Raw genomic sequence first — 18,922 nt, 5'->3', positions numbered from 1 at the left:
CGCCATATTATTGTTGTTGTGGTGCGGAAAAAGCGTGCGGAAAAGCGAGGGAAAATCGAGGGGAAAAGCGAGAAACTCAGAACGGCAGCTCTTAAACGTCAACACATAATTTTCGGCACTAAACAAGAAACTATTTGCGGCTTCGGGCCAAAAGACCCAGACGCCAAAAGACCCAACGAAAAAAAAATCATAATAAATGACAAAATTAACACGGCAATAATTGTGTGAGGAGGTGAAACCGTGAGGAATGCAGAGTAGTTTACCCTGGCGTAAGAAAAATGGCGTCAGACACCTGAGCACATAAATTAAGTGGGGTTTTCTGGGTAGTACTAGGGGTATACCTATACTTAAGTCTAGAAGGAAGGTAAGAAGACTACCCAAACAAACAACTATACATTACACTAAGATTTCATGGGTTGGCCCAACCGAAAAAGGAGCAAAGGAGGCCCATAAATCCGCAGCATGAATATTACCAGGCCGACATCAAATGACATCATCAAAAATGTAGCCCAAGCTGAGCACAAAGCGGCCATAATCTGACACTAGATGCCGCTTAGTTGCTGCCAGAGAGAGTTGAATCCTGGGACTATAGTCCCCGAAATCCCCCTAGTCTTAGCCCCCCAAAGCCCTTCGTCCCTATCCTCACCCCTCCCGCCTAAAGGTGGGCAACCGAAAACGCTGCAGCCAAAAGCACTTAGCGTAATTTGCGCTGTGCGAACGAGAAGGCTGCACTATATGAGGCCTGTTCTTAGTGCATACGGAAAAATATTATAATCTATGGCAGAATTTTTACCAGATGTTAGATTAAATATTAAACAGACAGGTGTATTAAGGGAAATAATTAGTTAGGAATACTTGGTTTATTCAATAAGTAATAACCATTTAGAAACTATATTTCAAGGCTCTATTGATTTTATTTTAAGTTCAAGTGCAATCAATATCAATTTAAATACTTAAATAAAATTAGTTAATACATTTTTAATATGTAATCTTTTAATTTATTAAGTGTTCTATCTTAAATATTTTACGGATTAAAAATTGTATTTCTAATATTTTTAAAGTGTTTTATTTGTATTCCCATAAATCTAGATTTTTTTCTTATTTGTACCCAAAAGTCTAAGTGTGCTTCCCAGCCAAATAAACATTTTATTCTCTGTGTATTCAACGGTGCTGTTGGGCCGTTTGTTCCGGTTTCGTTGGCGCTTTGGCAAATAGAAAATTTCCACTTCATAAAATGCTGACAGAGCAGGGCAGCACTTATGTTTTCGGGGCTCGGCTGGTCGGCTAGTCGCCTCCAATTGTTATTCTTCTCCCCGGGAAAAAACACAGACACATATACACACACAGACAGCTAAGCCCGGTGAATCCCCCTTCTCACAGGTTTCGGTGTGTGCATTAAAAAGAATGACGGCAATTTTTGAAAGCCTCTCCGGCTGCTGGATTCTGCCTTTGGTCCTCCGTTGTTTAATCAAAAATTACTTGCCACACTTTACGATTTCTTGGCAATTTGTTGCGCTTCAGACGCCTCCAGCAGAATACAGGAAAAAATCAAATAAAAAGCACCGCGTTACTTTCACCTGCGTGGATGTGATGACTGCGCAAAAAAAAAACAGAGAAAATCTAAGAAACATCAGGGTAATAACCTGGCTGTTGGGAAAACCTGCTTTCAGGTAGAGAATTCGTCTAGTTTAGTCAAGCTGAGGAATACACAAAAATTAAAATTGAATAAAAATCAATCAAGAACTGTTATTCAATTATTTAGACCAAAGAAGAGGTTATTTTAAATTAAATAATTATTGTACACTACAAAAATGTGTACATTTTTTATACCCGTTACTCGTAGAGTAAAAGGGTATATTGTATTCGTGCAAAAGTATGTAACAGGTAGAAGGAAGCGTTTCCGACCCCATAAAGTATATATATTCTTGATCAGGATCACTAGCCGAGTCGATCTAGCCATGTCCGTCTGTCCGTCTGTCCGTCTGTCTGTCTGTCTGTCTGTCTGTCTGTCTGTCTGTCTGTCCGTCTGTCCGTATGAACGCTGAGATCTCGGAAACTATAGAAGCTAGAAGATTGGCATTTTGCATGCAGATTCTAGGAATTCCTACGCAGCGCAAGTTTGTTTCAAAATGGTGCCACGCCCCCTCTAACGCCCACCATCGCTTATATACGATTTTAAAAATTTTAATATTTTGGAAAAGTAAAAATGCAGTTTTATTGTGTTTATCAATACCTATCGAAATGTAGAAGAAATTTTTCAAATCGGACCATTCGTTAAAAAGTTATGCGTGATCAACGTTTTCTATCTCTATCTCCATCTCCCTCGCACTCCCTTTACCTGAGTAACGGGTATCTGATAGTCGGGGCATCCGACTATAACGTTCCCTCTTGTTATAGCTTGAATATTCCCCAGATAGCCTTAGGTCCTTTTAACTAAAATCGAAAGCCAACAGTTGCATAAGACTTTTAGCTGATGAAAGCGGGTAACTTGGCGCAGTAATACACGGCCAATAATCTCGTCGTTTTGGCTCCCGTTTTATGTTCATGGCCAGTCGAGACCCGAATAAAGATTTACAGCTGCCGCAAATCAAACTCAGAGCTCCTCAACGCCAATATTTATCCACATTTACTTAGCTAACCTTTAACCTCTCACCTTTTCCACTTTTCCTCTGCTACTTTTCCGCAGATGGTGGCCACCGATGAGCAGACCAGCGAACGGCAGCAACATGCAGCGGATTCTGGGGGCGGGGCCTCCCAAACGGGGGCCCTGAACAAGATGAAGGCTACGATTTCCTCCTCGCTGCTCACCGTCACAGACAAAGGTAAGTATTAGGGGAGAACATATGTGTGGGTATAGGGTTATCCCTTAGGTTATCCTTGCCGTAAGTGCATGCGAATTTATGGCATGAATTTTCATACAAGTGCCCGTAAAGCTGCTTGCTAGCTAAACTTTGTGCAAACTTTGTGTGCGGTGGGTGTGTTTTTTGTTTTTCTTGTTTTTTTTGCGAGTGCTCGTGCTCACGTAACTTTCAGCAATGAGCATTCGGGGGCTAACGGTGCGTATACGCAATATTTGCTCCGCACGCTCGTTTGCATCGCATATTGAATAATGTAAGGGGTCAGTGGTTTGCTGCAATGCCAAGTCGTCGACATTCACACACTGTCATTGTTATGGGGGTCCATAAATGCTGCGAGAAAGTCAATAAAATCCGTGACTTCTGTTTCAGTATGAGCCGTAGTTTACAGCCGTGTTCAAAGTAATAATAGGAATCGAACTTTTTAGATAAGTACATGAATAAATTTCGAAAAAATATGTTAAGAAAATATTTATAATATCAGTTTATTTAAAAATTAATTATAAATTGCATTTAAAAGATTTTGGCTGATTTTAAAAATGTATTAAAAATTTTTAACGTAAAAATAAAAAAATTAAATTGCTTTATACTTCTTTTTAGGTTGATTTTTTTTAATGGAAAATTATTGAAGTAACTTTTCAAATTTCTTACGTCACTATTTTCTTGAGCCCTGCTGTATTTTTTTAGTAGCAGTCAAAGAAGCAGCGGGAAACATGAGAATGTTGTGTTGACTCTGGTGTTATTTTTATCACATTTTAGTTGGCCACCAGCTAAGCGAAATCTGTGGCTTGTTGATTTTATGGCCAAGCCATTCGATTTATTAGAACGAAATGAAATCTTATTTCACGATATTTATTTAGTCAGGGGTCGTAAAAGCGAGCGAGACAGATTTGTGCACATAATTTGGGCAAATATTTTCGCCACTCGTGTTTCCATCTTTTAAAACAACTAAAAAAAAAAAAGAAATGCAACTGCAGAAAAGGGCCCTCCAGATAGTTGGCAAATTTCCAGATTTTCGTGGCTAACCGCAGTGAAGAGCTGACACATAATTTAAAAGCAGAAAAACTTGCAAAATCCTTTAATAGTTGTGCAGGGTTCTTTTATCTTTTTTGCTACTGCTGCCACCTGAGTGTTCCCTTGAGCAGGTGAAATCGCTTTTTAAAACAAAAAGAAAAAGGTTTTTCCTCGCTCGCTTTTCCTAGCATTGTTTTGTTATATTTGCTTTGCCACTTTTACGGCTGAAAATGTCAAGCGTGAGTTGCCGAAAGGTGAAAAAGCACAAGGTGCAACTGTGCGTATGAGCAATGCAAGGCGGCACACACAACAAAAGAGCTCCTTTGTCCTTGTCTCCTGACTGTGACTAATGCACCGCGACTTTTTCCGGGCCGCATAAAACTTTTCACCATTTTCTCAAGGGTGAAATATATGTATGTGAATATAAAACACACACACCCGGTGTATAAAGCACATATATAATCATATAAATGTGTGCGCCAGTTGAGGGAAAAAGGCTTCAGTTTGTCAGGTTTTTTCCGCTGCAGATTAAAAAAACCCACTTAGAATGAAAAATCAAATGTTGCATAAGTGATTTTATGTAATTTAGTAGAGTGCTCTAGTCTCACGGGCAAGTTCATAAATTATACAAGTCATCAACTTTGTTTTATTTACATTTCCGACTGCTTAAATGTCCCTGCTTATCATAACATTTGCTGGCTAAATTGTATTATTAATAGATATTAATATGTATTAATGTGTCAGGGTGAATATTTTATTCCTAAGTGTTGCATATTGCAACCTAAACTAGTAGAAAAGGGGTAAGAAAAAGGATTGGTGAGTCCTGCAGGCAAAACGACTTGACATAAAAATCCAAAAGAGAAAATCGAAATTCGAAAATGTAAATAAGCACCATTAATATTTTTATTAGATATTTAAACTTTGCTTTTTTTTTTAAATATACAGAAACATTTTTTTTCATAAAATTAAAATAGAATTTTAATATAAATTTGTAAACTACTTTATCATAATTTCCATAGCTTACAAATAATAAATATTAAAGACTTCTCTGTTGACCACTAACATTTTTCATTAACTACCAATCGGTAATAATCAAATTTTGCTGCCATTTACACAACTTCCTTTCGGCCATCTCTCATTTAATGGGCAACGAAGGCTGTCAGAAATTTCCGTTTTAGCCGATTATTATTTTATTTATTGCATTTGCCTGCCAGCCTGTTGCTTGGGCAATTAGCGAGGACCAAACAAATTATGTGCGCTGACAACAAATTAAGCATAGAATGGGGATTGAACACACTGCATTTGTGGGTCAGTTCCATGCAATCAGCGGAAAATCAACAAGTTTCCAAGGGGTTTGGTTGGTTGGCTGCCTCAGTAATTGATTACATAACCCCATGCATTTTCCCATTCTGTCTCTCCCCTTTCAAAGTTAATAAAATGTCGCCACGCCCCTCGTTGGTGCCGACGGATGCGGATACCAGCGGCAGTTACGGCTCGCCCAGCTATCAAAACCAGCAGCAACAGCAGCAGCAGCAGCAGGATTCCGGCAGCACTTTAAATAACAACAACAATAACAGCACGGCAGGCGGAGGAGGGGGCGGGGCAGCGGCCAAGCAGGAGCCAGGACGACGGGCCGGCGCCTGCAGGGTGTGCCTCAAGTCCTTCAAGCCGGACGACTACCACAAGACGTGCTTCGAGTGCCAGCAGCGAGTGTGCGAGGACTGCGCCAGCTACAGCAAGCTGGACGAGCACGAGGATGCGGTAAGTCAGGGTAGGGTATATAGGGTATGGAAAGAGGTTTCCAGGATGCAGGATGCACCTTCCGGGCCACTAGGCAATGCGCCATCCGCGCGGCACAAATAAACACAGCGGCCGCCGCTGCGGCACTTCATTAATAAGAAAACAGGCGAGGGCGTCGGGCACTGAGGGAAAATGACTTCTAAACATGGAAATAACTTTCAGCTAGGTCAGGTCAAAGAAAATACTTTAAGATATGTTTAAACTTTCACCATAAAAGGTGTTATAATTAATTTTAATAGGAAAATTTGTTACCTTAGCTGACTTAAAATCAAGTTAATTTTAACTGGGAAATATATTTAAAAAAAACACGTAACTAAGGAACGCAAAACTTTCATTACTTTTCACTACAAAATTCTTGATTTTTTGAAAACTTTTAAGTTATATGTACATATATTTACATTTTTTATTTAAAAAAGCAGTATTTTGTCAAGGCAATAAATTGTCATACCGCGTTGAGTTAGTAATAAAATCTAAAATCCATTGGCATTCTAATCTGCAAACTTTAATATTCGACAATTTTTTCCTTCACAGGTCCGAAATCTTAATTTCCCACAAAAAATCAGTACTTTGTCCGAAACAAGGCAACACAATAGAAATATAATAATAATAATATTGAAGAAATATTTTTGATTGGAAAAAAAATCTATAAAAAATACAAATTTTGTGAGAAAATTACATATAATGCATTTAAGCATCATGGTTCTATAAACTAATTAATTACGATATTTTTTATAACATTACGTTGTATTTCGTCAGCTGTGATTTAAGAACAAAGCATATTCTTCAGCCTTTCAAAGTTTTAAACTCGATTTCGCAAACAAAGCGGGAATTTGCAATTTTTTGCCGTGATAATGACTGCGTGGGTGGTTTGGTGGGTGGACCAAAGGGGGAATAGAATGGGCATGGGTCAGTGCACATAAATTAGATTACAGGCTGTGGCGAAAAGGGGTTCGTTCGGTGACAATGGTCGATGGACAATGAACGATGGCCTGGGAAACTGCGAAGCTTAACTGCGGCCTATTCATCGCGGGACATTAACAAGATAAAGGCCGAATTAACGAGATTAAATGGCATACCCGCGGCAGTCCGGGGAGTTCGGTTGCACTGCTGTCCATCTCGGATTCTCTACTCATCCCCATCCCTTTTCCGATTTTGCTATCAACACTTGCCGCATAATGATCATTGATAACCACACCATGCAACATTGTCTTCACCCGAAGTTGTGGTAATTTGTCAAGAAGCCACGCCAACGCCCTGAACATAAAATTTAACGTTTGTCTGTCAACCTGGCCACTTTGGCTAATTGAAATTGATGTTCATGGGCGTTGACTACACAACACACACAACCGCCTGTTATATACCCACCCAGTGTAATTATGGGTCTACCCGATGGATGAGTAGGCGGTGGGATGGTATGGGGTGTAGTAATGGGTCCTGTATTGCGGTGGTCCCATCCCTGGACATTTGGAGGCTCCTCTGCTAAAGGCTGAAATAATCATTTAGAGCATACAACACTGGGCACAAACCAGGCATTCGATTGTTCATGAACTGCTGCTGTGGGTAAAGCCAAATGGGAATTTGTTTAAGCCACTTGGAGAAAGGGAAATGGAAGCTTAAACTTCGCATTTAGATTATAGGCTAGGAATACGATATTTTACTTTTATTTTCAAGTGCAGAAAATTGAACTAGGGTTAGGATTTTCAAACCCACATTTATTTTCACCCCAATCTAAAAGCTTGAATGTGGGCTTCGATTTTTTCCTGCCAAAACCAAAACTACCAATTAAAAATACCTTTGGTCAATTATAAAAGATTGAATATTTCTCTAGCAAATATTACGTTTAATTAAATGAAATTTAAAGCCTATTTATAGAAATAATTTCATGCCTAATAAGTAGGTTAGCATATATTTATTTATTTATTTAGACACACACTTTTAGTTTCCAGCCACTAGAGCCACATACTAAAATCTCAAAAACTTTGTGACAACATTGTCATAATTTGAATAGATTTTGATGGTTTTGCCATCACATGACACACCGAAATTTCAGATATATTTTCCCATGACTGCTGATTATTAAGAAATGTGGTATGGCTTATTTCCAGCTTCATGCTCGACTTGCTGCTTAGACTTAAGCTCTCACATCTCACATCAAAATCGATTTCCGCCCGCCTTTGCATACGCGATGAACGCAAAATAAATCTTAAATTTTCATGAGCATGCAGTGTGGTTGGCTGCTTTTGCTGCTGTTGTGGCAGCTAGGAAATAACTTTTCAGTCGATTTCTCGATGGGATCATGAACTGGCTGCCACACTGCCGCACTGCAGCACCGTGTAATTACAGAGCACGCAACTGGGGAGCACACAGAGGCAATAAACCAGAGCCGGGCTCTAGTTGCAGCTGCGGCGTACAGTACAGGCCATGTGCATAGGTGCACGTAGAAAAAATGGGCAAAAAATTAAAAATTTTCCTTTCATTATAAAAATTATTAAAAAACTTAAACGACAATAATACTGCAATGAAATCAAAAGAAAAAATTAAGAAATGCTAGTGTTTATGTTTGAAGCTGCCTGAAAATATGCTTCAAAAAAACCATATCGGAACTTGTAATTCATTCTTGCTGTTTGAAAATAATATTGCATATTTTTAAACACCTTATAAAGTGTTTTGAAGTCTCCTCATTAATGTTAAATATTTTAAAATTTATCAGATATTTCCATGACACATATATATTTTGTTTACCATTTAAACATAATTCTGTAAAAATGTTGTTTAAAATTATTTAAAACTTTTCAATGCTTAAAAAACTTATCAGATATTTTTTTAAAACTGTTTTGCTTACCTTTCAATCCTAATTTTTGACCATTTCCTATTGGTTTCTCTGCGTGCAGCGACTTAATTACAATGGCGGCAGCTTCCGCCGGGGCAGCCATTGAATATGGGGGAAAAAGTGGGCGGCAATAGGAAAAAGGGAGAGGGAGAGACAGGAAAGGACGAAAAGGACGTGGCTGACACACATGACGATTGAAGCCGCTGGGCAAAATGAATCAGCAGCCAGGTGGAAATGTAACGAGCATTGTGCGGGCGTGCCGCGGAAAAAGGAAAAAGGTAGTGGAAAATGCAGCGAGGCGGACTTGAGGGGATGATGGAGGATGAAAATGCAGGCGGCGCACCTGTGTCCCTGTATTTTCCCTGTGTGGGTGTGTGTCCTGGAAATAGGATTTTTCCGCAAACGTGCTCGACGCTCGCCGGGGTTCTCCGAGGGCCAAGAAAAAGTTTTGTTCTGAAAGTAATTAATATTTATTTTCGCTGCCCAGCATAATGGGTTTTCTTGAGCTTTCGCTTTCCGCTGGCCACTAATAAATATTAGCGGACGCTGTTGTGCTCGGCCGTGGCCACAAATAGATTCCAGCGCTAAGCTGGACAATTTTTAATTAACGCTGCGTGTACTTGATGCCGCCCCCTGTTGCCACAGCAATGGAAATTGATTTTCCTCATCCTCTTTTCCCCAGACCATGTGGCGTTGCAGCGTGTGCCGCCGGAAAATGGCCTCGCGGGTGTGCATTCCACAGGACTCGACGGACTCCATGCTGGACGTTCCCGTCCTGGAGGCTCTGCAGCGCCGGCACTCGGACGCCAAGTTGGGCAGCAGCACGCAAACGCTGGCGCCCAGCAATGGAGCCGCCCTTGCACCGCCGAGGAGTCCTGAATTACGACGCCACTCAGACGTTTCGCCAGCCTCGCTGAAAGAGTTGGAACGGGTAAGCTATCAGTTTACTTTTAAAAATATTTAAGGCACTGACTTTAGGTCAAAGGAGTTCCTTCAAGGTCTTGAACAAAGCTTTAAATTACTATTTAAAAAAATTCCGGTTTTAGACACACCTTTTTACCATTTTTATCCATGGCTCATATAACTTTGTTTGTTTAAATTTTCGGATTTGTCTAAAAGTTTGTGAATGCCCTATATTTAAAATTAAATGTTTTTTAGACCAAAAGTTGTATTATTATTTTTTATTCAGCTAACCACTTTGATTAACTTTTAGATTAATAGTCTATTAACAATTAAATTATTGTGTACAAATAAATAAATGTTATGGGGTAATTAAATAATGAATTTTATTTATAATATGTTCTTCAATTAACTAAGATGTTTTTGTTAAAAAGCTAGAATCGAATGTGAAACGTTATGATTCAATATCATTATTTATTTTGGTTTGGGATACATACAATTTATTATTTTCTAGTATAAAAAAAGTATACATATTTATAAAAAAGTCAATTATAAATCCATTCATTAAAAATCAATACCTCGTAAAGTTTAGGATTTAGATCCCTTAAAAACTTTTCAAAATGAACAAGAAATCATAGCTTTAAAAAAAACTTAAATTTAAAAACCCTTTAAACTCCCTTTTAGCAACTGAAAGGTGGCCGCAGCATGGCGCCCAGTCGCTCCAACAGTCCGCCGCGGGGCGATGGCCAGGACGGGCAGCCCCCCTTCGGCGCGCCCCTGTCCCGGATGCAGTCGCGTAGGGGATCGCGGGTGGCGCGACAGCACAGCTACGATGACGACATGAAAACGGGACCCGTGGGTGGCAGCATGGGCGGCGGTGGACCGGCGTTGGGCTTGGGGGCGGATGGAGCGGGCCTGGGCATTCCGGCCATGCCGCGCAGGTAAGGGGGAGCTATTTCTAAGGGGAAGGTAATCAAATCTAACCTTGCTTCCTTTTTGTGACCCCACAGGAAGTCCGCCTATGATGTGTTTGCCCCCGGGCTGACGCAGGGTGGCGCCACGCCCGCCACTCAGCTGCAGAGGTCGCCGGGCGAGGGGGGCATCATGCCGCCCATCCAGCTGCCCGGTTCGAGGAGACCCTCGTTCCGGGTGCCACATCCCTCGGAGGACATCCAGAACGACGACTCGCCGGGCTCGCCGGATAAGGGAAGCCCCGTGCTCACCGTCGACGATGACCGACGGATGCGGCGACGCGGCTCCCAGCTGTAAGTATTAACCTTTTTCGAGGGTCGAAACGATTGGGGGGAATTTAAAATTCTGAAAAAAATATGGGCTTAATACCTGAAACCATCTAAAAACTTTAATTTGTTACAGTTTGTTACAGAGGGTGATTTTTAGTTAGTTTTACTGCTGTTGGAGTCCAGGTTTATATTGTACTGATTAAAAATATATTTATTTTAATGCCAGTATGCTATAATATTCTCCCTGATTTTTTTTAAATCGCCATGAATTTAAAATTAACGAAGCCTTTTCTAAATTTTAAATATAAACTAAAAAAAATCTTTCATAATTGTCAATATTTATTTAAATTAAAAACACTTTTTCTAAAAAGTGCGAATAATATTTTTAAAATTCAAGATGAATAATTTTTTCAGTATAGTGATAACATGTGATTAAAAATATTTCCCAAATCATTAGCTTCATAACATTCAATTTAAGAGTTACACCCAATCTTATCTCTTTTTATGCAGACCCGACATAGCAATGCTGCAGAATCGCGGTGCTTTGCCGGCCGTGCCGCCATCCTCGATTCCGCCGCCCATGGCCTCGTTCACGGGCCCCAATCTGGAGGATTTGGAGGCGCCGCGGCGGCAAACATCAATGGACGGCGAGGCCATTAGGATCGTAATACACGACGTGGATTCGGGGCCGATTTGTGCATCTAAGCGGCGCATCATTCTGCGCCGGGATCCCACGGACAAGGCGCACCGCAGTGAGTTTTTGGGGCTTAGAGACTAAGACACCAGGCACTGGAAGCCCCCGGGGCTTAGATAAATGTGTGGCCGGGATTGGGTGAGAGTGCGTGTGGGACTGTGCACTGTAGAAATTAATTCGGCAGATACAGAACAAATTTTAGGAAAATTTACAGATTTTCTAATAATATTTTATGATTAAATTTATGATCAACTTTTAGAAAGAAATAAGAAATCTTCCTTTTACGTGGAATTCATTTATAAAGGTGTCCAAAATTATGCAACAAAGTGTTAAAAATTGATTTACTACAAAATAAATATTCCACAAATATACAGGTTTTCTTATATTGATTTTTTAACGATAAAGGTTGGTCAATTTTTTAAAGGGAAATAAAATCATTTTTAAAGGTATCTTAAAGTATGCAACAATATATTGTTAACCTAGATGTCCAAGAGATTTATTCACTGCATACTTTCCGACGCAATTTTAAGTGATTTTCATGAAACTTATTAATTCTTTTGTTCTTACAAAAGTGAATAAGTAATTTCTTTCTGTGTGCCATGGAGATTGAGGTCGGTTTGCCTGTCCGCGCCCATCCGGCTTCGGTTGCTCGGTTCCTCGGTTGTCCTGCCCTTGGAACCGCACCGGAAATGGGCAAGTAAACAGGACTCATTACAACGTTTGGTTATGCTAATTCGACAGAGCAGCGACGAAGTCGGTTGTGGGTATTCGAGGGTGTATCTGTGGGTGGGTTTGGTTTGGTACCTTAATTCCCCCGTAGTAGCAAAGTGCAGGAGCTACGGGAGGCGGCAGGCAGCAGGCAGCAGGGATAATGTGGTTTGGTTCCCCGTGGACCTTAATGAAACCCAAAGCGGAAGCTGACTGGTAGCAGATTAAGCAACTGAGCGGATTTCATCGACATAAAGGCAACTGAGAGAGGAGCTCTGGGCTCCCAGTTTCCACATCCCTTTTCCCATTTCCCAGTTGCAGCAAGGACACCCCAACATTTAGCTGTTCGGCATTGTTGGCCAATGTCATTTGGCTCTAAGGGTATGCTGTGTGTGTGTGAATATCTACGTATATGCCATGGTTTTTATTCGCTCGCTTTGTTTCCCACTTCCTGTGGATGTATTTTAATTATATGCATTTTTGTTGCATACCTCAAGGGGCCAGCAGGCCAAATGAATTTTTAATTATCGACAGCGGACTCTCGGAGCATGAAAATCAATACGAAAAAAAATAGCAGGAGGAACGTGGGCATTAGGATTCAAAGGCAAAAATTTAAATGGGGCATTTCTGCCTCCCCCGAGGACGTGCAACGAAAAAATCAACAAAAAATCGAACAGAAGGAATGGAAAACTTTACGCCTTGCTGGCCATAAATAATAATGCCCCCGAATGTTTGGCATATGCATGCATGCATGGCCTGCTCTTTTTCCCAGTTTTCCAGCTTCCCAGTTCATGAACACATGCCAAAGTCGAATGCAGCTGAAAAAAGTAGCCAACATTTGCTTGGTCAGGAGGGGGAGGTAAAAGGAAAAGGCATTTTCCTCCTCGACACTTAGATGCACTCTCGACAAGGGCAAAGCCAAATTTCAAATTTCAAAAGACTGGCAGAAGACTGGTAACTAGAAAAACAGGTTGAGGGGACAGCAGACTACAGTTGAAAGTGAAAACTTTGCGAAATAGCACAGCTCCAAGTAGAAATTGATTGCCAGTTTCTCGGAAGTAGAAAGTATGGTCAAGAAAGAGAATCTAACAAAGCAAGAAAATTAAGTAGGACCTAAAATGTATTAAACTGCTTAACTAAATTAAGAAAATATATAAAAATCAGGATCCTTGATTAATAAAGATAAATATTGTGAAAAAGTTTCGAAAGGTAAATCAAATTTTTACTTACTTTTTACTTTTTGAACATTGAATACTCAAATCTTTATTTTATTTATATTTATGACTGCGCCCAAACGAAAAAATTCCAAGAACTGTTAATTAAGTGCCTATAAAAATATTTTTATTAAAAATCATTTCTGGTTAGTCGTTACTTTCTTTTTCATGATGAAATATTCCTAGAATAGCAAATAAATTACTCGGAAATAAAATAACAATTTCTTGAACACTCGCTTGTTTATATATATACCTATATGTAGTATTTGCTTTTGAAATATTTCATACTCATTATTAAAAACTCATCTCACATTTATATCTATGACTTTGCGCAATTGAAAAATTCACAGAACTGTCCTGGCTGCTATATAATCATTATTTTCTTTTCAATGATGAAATATTCCTGGAAAAGCAAATGAATTACTCTTACAAATAGTCCTAAATTTGTAATCAATTTTTTTAAAAAATTAAGCTCACAAATATCATAGTAAACCCCTGAAATCGCCATCGATAATTTTTAATCAATTTATTAAATAAATTAAGCTCACAAATACCAAAGTAAACCCTTGAAATCGCCCTCGATAACCACTCATAATTCCCTTGGAGTACGTGGCATTTAGTGGGATCTTCTCGAGAGAGCTCTTAACGAGCGCCTATATAATACCAATCAAAATAACTAGCCGCCACACGGCGAGAGTTTTTCCTAGCATTTTTCCATCGGTTAGCCACCTGTGCGACGTGCGCTTGCTAATATAAAATTTCAATTTGCATATCATAAAAAAATGTCAATACCCAACAAATACGCACAAGCAGCTGCAGCAGCGGAATGTGGGTGGTTGGGTATACTATATATGCAGGCGATATCATGAGTTAAACCCACTCTTGTCTATATATATATATACCAAGTATATCTAGTGTGCCTGCTTAGAACGGCATATTTGATATGCAGCGAAGCAAGTGGAATTTTAATGTGCTAAACCATTTCCTTGGCTGCTCCTGGTATTTGTTGTACGTCTACCTTATCCTTATCCTCAGCTCCTTAACCACAGGACATATAGTATATATATATGAGGGATACGAGGACGAAGGATATGGCTTGTGGTTGTGGCAGCTGTGCTGCAATTTCGCCTTGATATATTGACTGAATGTTGATGCCTTCGCCTTGTAATTTGAGCTACACTTTTTCCCCGAAGCCGAACCCATACCCTAACATTAACATTTCACATTCGCCGGTTCAGGTGCAAGCAGGTGAGCTTAATTAGTCCGCTGCATTCGCATGGCTAATTAGGCTCTCCATTGGCAACCGTGTAATTCAATTGTAAGGACCGAATTTCAGCGGGGCTCTTCAATTATGCATCGCTTTAAGTGTTCCGATAGCAACTGTTAATAGTTAGAGGGGGGTTAGGAGGAGGTTAGCAGGGGGTTATGGCCAGGATAAGAACCAGGTGTAGCTGCAAATGGCGCCTTAACACGCCTAATGAAATTTTATGCAGCCTCATGAGCCACAAACACACACATCCATACACACATCCATTTATTGCGGCGAATCACGAACCTCCGGTTTTTGGCATTGCGTGCTTAGGTTTTCTCGTTTCTTCAGCCACAGGTGGCCATGTGCCACGCCCACTTGGCGCCCATCACATCTAACTGTTCGCCTGGCTGCCCTTCATAGCTCTCCGCCTCTCAAGTCACTCAAAACGAGCCATTTCCCCTCATGGTGCACCAAGAAAAACAAAGAAAATATATTGATAAATAATAATTTTATAAAATAATATAATATTACAAGTCTATTATAATTTAGTTAATTTTTATCATTATTTCTAGTTTTATTAAAGTATATTACATTTTATTATACAATACAAGTTAGGAATATTTACTTTACTTTAAAGTTAAACAATGATAATAACCTTTTTAAACTAAAGAACCTTTTCAACTGCTGTGTAACAAACTGTATATTTTATAAAATTATATTTTTGGTAATTAGTTAATAATAAAAACGTTTTCTTTGCTAAAAACCTTAAATATAAAATAATAAAAGCTAATAAGTTTTTTTCATATATGGCTAACATATTTCCTTTTTTCCGTGCTCTTTGCTAAAGGATGCTCTTCGTCTTAAACTGGTTTATTGGTTTAGCCCACTGAAAACCTGATAGCCAGTCAGTGGATACTAGTGCTATCTTTGCATGTCTCTCGCTTTGCTAGTTTAATTAAGAGACAATTTTTATAGCAACCGATAGAAGCCACTAAATCGCTTACGCTCATGACTCCATGACTCGATTTCCCAGTTTTCACCGGCAAAAGCAAGGAAGCAAAAAGGATGCAAGGATCCTGGGAAACAGGATGCAGGTGTGTGCATCGATTAAGTCGTTCAATGTGTGTCAGCTAAAAGTTTGCTCACTTAATGCCATTACGAGGATGTGCAGCATGTGTGTCTGCCTGGCAGAAAGGATGCAAGGACATGGCACAAATTAAAAACTTGCCAAGGAAACGAAAGGGAGAAGACTTTTTAAGGCAGAGAGCTTAGAGATAGTTTTCCAATTAAAGGAAAATTCATAGAGAAATGATTTTTTCAAAAAAATGTGATAGGCTTAAAGGCTATAGGCTTTCAAAGTGAAACTTCTGAGTGAGCCAACCTAATGACCTACATACAAATGTTGATTCAATTTGCCAGCATGTTTATGGCCCTTTCGGCCAACAAAAGAAACGGATACCCCAAATAGGAATAAACCCTTCGGAGCCCCGAACCCCAACCCTCAAACCCATAAACAACACACCTTTGTGTGGCTGTGCCGGGCGGCTTATTAAATCCCAATGATGGCCACATAAAAAATCGTTGGCCATCCGGCAAACAAATTGTATCATAAAAGTCTGAACCGTCCGAGGAATGGCGAAAGTACGCAAAAGGAAAAGGAAAAGGCCATCGGACACTGGACAATGAGACAAAAGGACTTTGGACATGGCCAAAAACAAGGACCTTACCTTACCTCCACTCATGATTTTTATGGCCAAAACGAATCGAAAATTTCACTCAGCTCCATGTTAAGTGCGGGCTTAAAGGCAAATGACTGCACTCAGCGAGAAACTAAAATGGAATATTTATTTACTGCTAGAAATCAAGAATTATTTCAAAAGAGATGGGAATTTAATCCTGAATAATTATTTTTATAACAAAGATTGAATAAAACATCTAACCATTAAACTGTTTTTTTGCACTTAGTGAGAAGCTAAAATAAAATATTTATTTCGTTCTAGAAATAAACAAAAACAATTTCTGTTGTAATTCTGAACAATTACTCGGCAGCATATTTTGTATCTTATTATTTTAAAAGAATTTAAAGTTTAGGTGAAATGGAGCCATTCACTTATTTGTTTAACCCATTTTCCATTTAAAATGGATTTTTATACTTTAGTAGGAATTTTATACCGATTATTTAAATGATATTCTTAATAATCTTTTCTTTTTTAAGTGGATTTTTAAAGTTTAGTGACAATTTAATCTTTTCCCAATTATTAAATGATAGGTTACGTTTGTTTACATATTTCTTTTTAGGGCTCTTTTTTCTGAGTGCATCAAATCGCGAGTTATCCAGAAAAGCGTGGCGTCATCGAATAATCTGGGCCTTTTCGCTGCTGTCAGCAAAAGGATTTGCGTTTTATTTATATCGTTTTTATTGCAGTCTTAAGGCGAGGATGGCCGTGGAAAAAACTTTTGATTAAAACACACTCAAACAAACAGCGGGTGGAAAGGAAAATGTCGCCTTATCCTAATTGGGTATCAATGCGCCTGAATCAACAGGGATGGCGGATGCGCAACATTTTATTGCATACTGCCCAAGTTTGCCGCCATTTCCTGCGCAAAACTTGGACCTGCCAGGCTGTCCTTCCGGCTTCGTCCTTTTCCCTTTAATCCCCTTCCTGCTCCCTGAAGATCTCTCACCTTTGTAGACACAATTTCATTGTCATCGCCGCTCCTCCGGTGGCTGGTTAACTTTCCTGGCCATTGTCTGCAGAACAGGAAATCCGCCTGCCCAAGTTTTCGGTGCACAAATTGTTGAAATTAGTTTTCTGCGCCAAATGATAAGTACTTAAAACCGAACTGAGCTGCAGCCTCCCCCGAAATTGCAATTTAATTAATTAAATTGTTGTGATTTCGGCAAACGAATTCTAGTAGTTCTCAAAAAAATACTACCTGTGTTCTTAGCAAATTATAAAATTTTAAAAGATTTATGATAAGTAGAATAAATATTTTATAAGTCAAATAAGCAGTCGCCCTAAACGTCTTTGTCCACTTAAATTGTTATAAATGTCCGAAGGGTTCAGGTTTATGTTGAAGAAATAAATTTGTGTCAAATTTGGGAGAAAGAAAAATGCTGGAAAATCCACAGAAATCGCTGACTGGGCAAAAACCAAAACTTGGTAGACAAACACAAATATCAAGGCGGGCGACATGACGTATACGCAACGTGGGCTGGTCGGGATTTTCGGGGTTCGCTTCGCTTCGGTTTGCCACTGCAAAGTGCAAATGAAATCAACGCAAATTGTTGCCACATGCCCGAAATTTGTATCTGTATCTGCGAGTGTACGTGCCTAGTCGCAATCCCCGCTTTTCTTTTTTTTTAGGGGGGACGCCGCCTCACTATTGATTATTCCGTCCTCTAATCGCCCAGTGTGCGTGTGAGCCGGGCTCTTATTAAATCTGACATTGTCTTCTCCCTGCAGCACGTGGCTTTGGGATGCGCGTCGTCGGCGGAAAAACGGGAGCCGATGGCCGTCTGTTTGCCTACATTGTGTGGACCGTTCCAGGAGGAGCGGCCGAGAAGAATGGCCTGCAGCAGGGCGACAAGGTGAGTGATGGTATGGGTTTGGTAGTGGGTCCAGTCTAAGCCACACTAAGCCTTGATTCGTAATGGCTCAAAGGGTGCTGAAGTGCGGCCAACCGCAGTGCACACTCGGCCAGCTGCCAGTCGTAAATTAATAGCTCATGATTGATGATTTTCGGCACGGAATGTTAGAGCTACACAGCAACCAAAAACCACGATAATAAATTATGCCTAATTAAAGCAGTTAGAAAATAGTAAATAAGTTTTAAATTTATTTATCAAGGATCAAATGAGAAGATTAAATATTAAATACGTATGCTATTACTAAATATGTTTTTAATTTATTAAGGCACAAAAGTTAAGATTTAATATATATAAATAGATTCACTATTGATTTTAAATTAAAAAATTTAACATTTTTAATATATAAATCAAATTTTAATAAAATTTAATTGAGACATTAAATAAAATAATATTATTTTACAAATATTAAAGTAATAAAAATGTATATACATTTATGTAAAATACAAAAATAAATAAATTTATTATTATTATTTATTTATTATTATTTTTAATTTCTCAAGATTTATCTAATATTATAATAACTATCTATAGATACTTGAGTGGAATGGAATGTCGCTAATCGACCGAAGTTTCGAGGAGGTGTGCTCCATCATGGACCGAACCGGGGATATTGTGGAGCTGCTGGTGGAGCATGCCACGGATTTCAGAATGTGCGATCTGTTCGACGAAAACCTGCCGCCCGGCAATGCCGGCGGTCAGAGCGGACCTCGGCGATCCGGAGACGGTCCCGTCGGCCTCGGCCTCATAGCAGGTAGGTTTCTC

General features: G+C 39.5%; 1 protein-coding gene across 1 annotated transcript in view; it reads left to right on the top strand.

Moving 5' to 3' along the window:
* The window catches only part of Fife (regulating synaptic membrane exocytosis protein fife), a 46,157-nt gene that overhangs the window by 5,577 nt on the left and 21,658 nt on the right, over positions 1-18,922 (top strand). Inside the window, exons 3-10 of the mRNA XM_070214234.1 lie at positions 2,687-2,822; positions 5,299-5,630; positions 9,182-9,430; positions 10,084-10,340; positions 10,410-10,664; positions 11,151-11,392; positions 17,976-18,100; positions 18,692-18,911. Coding sequence (XP_070070335.1) covers positions 2,687-2,822; positions 5,299-5,630; positions 9,182-9,430; positions 10,084-10,340; positions 10,410-10,664; positions 11,151-11,392; positions 17,976-18,100; positions 18,692-18,911 — 1,816 coding nt within the window. The remainder of the gene's footprint in view (positions 1-2,686; positions 2,823-5,298; positions 5,631-9,181; positions 9,431-10,083; positions 10,341-10,409; positions 10,665-11,150; positions 11,393-17,975; positions 18,101-18,691; positions 18,912-18,922) is intronic.

Source organism: Drosophila takahashii, chromosome 3L (assembly GCF_030179915.1).
Source record: "Drosophila takahashii strain IR98-3 E-12201 chromosome 3L, DtakHiC1v2, whole genome shotgun sequence".
In the NCBI taxonomy this organism is placed as follows: domain Eukaryota; kingdom Metazoa; phylum Arthropoda; class Insecta; order Diptera; family Drosophilidae; genus Drosophila; species Drosophila takahashii.
This window is presented reverse-complemented; position numbering and strand designations above follow the sequence as displayed.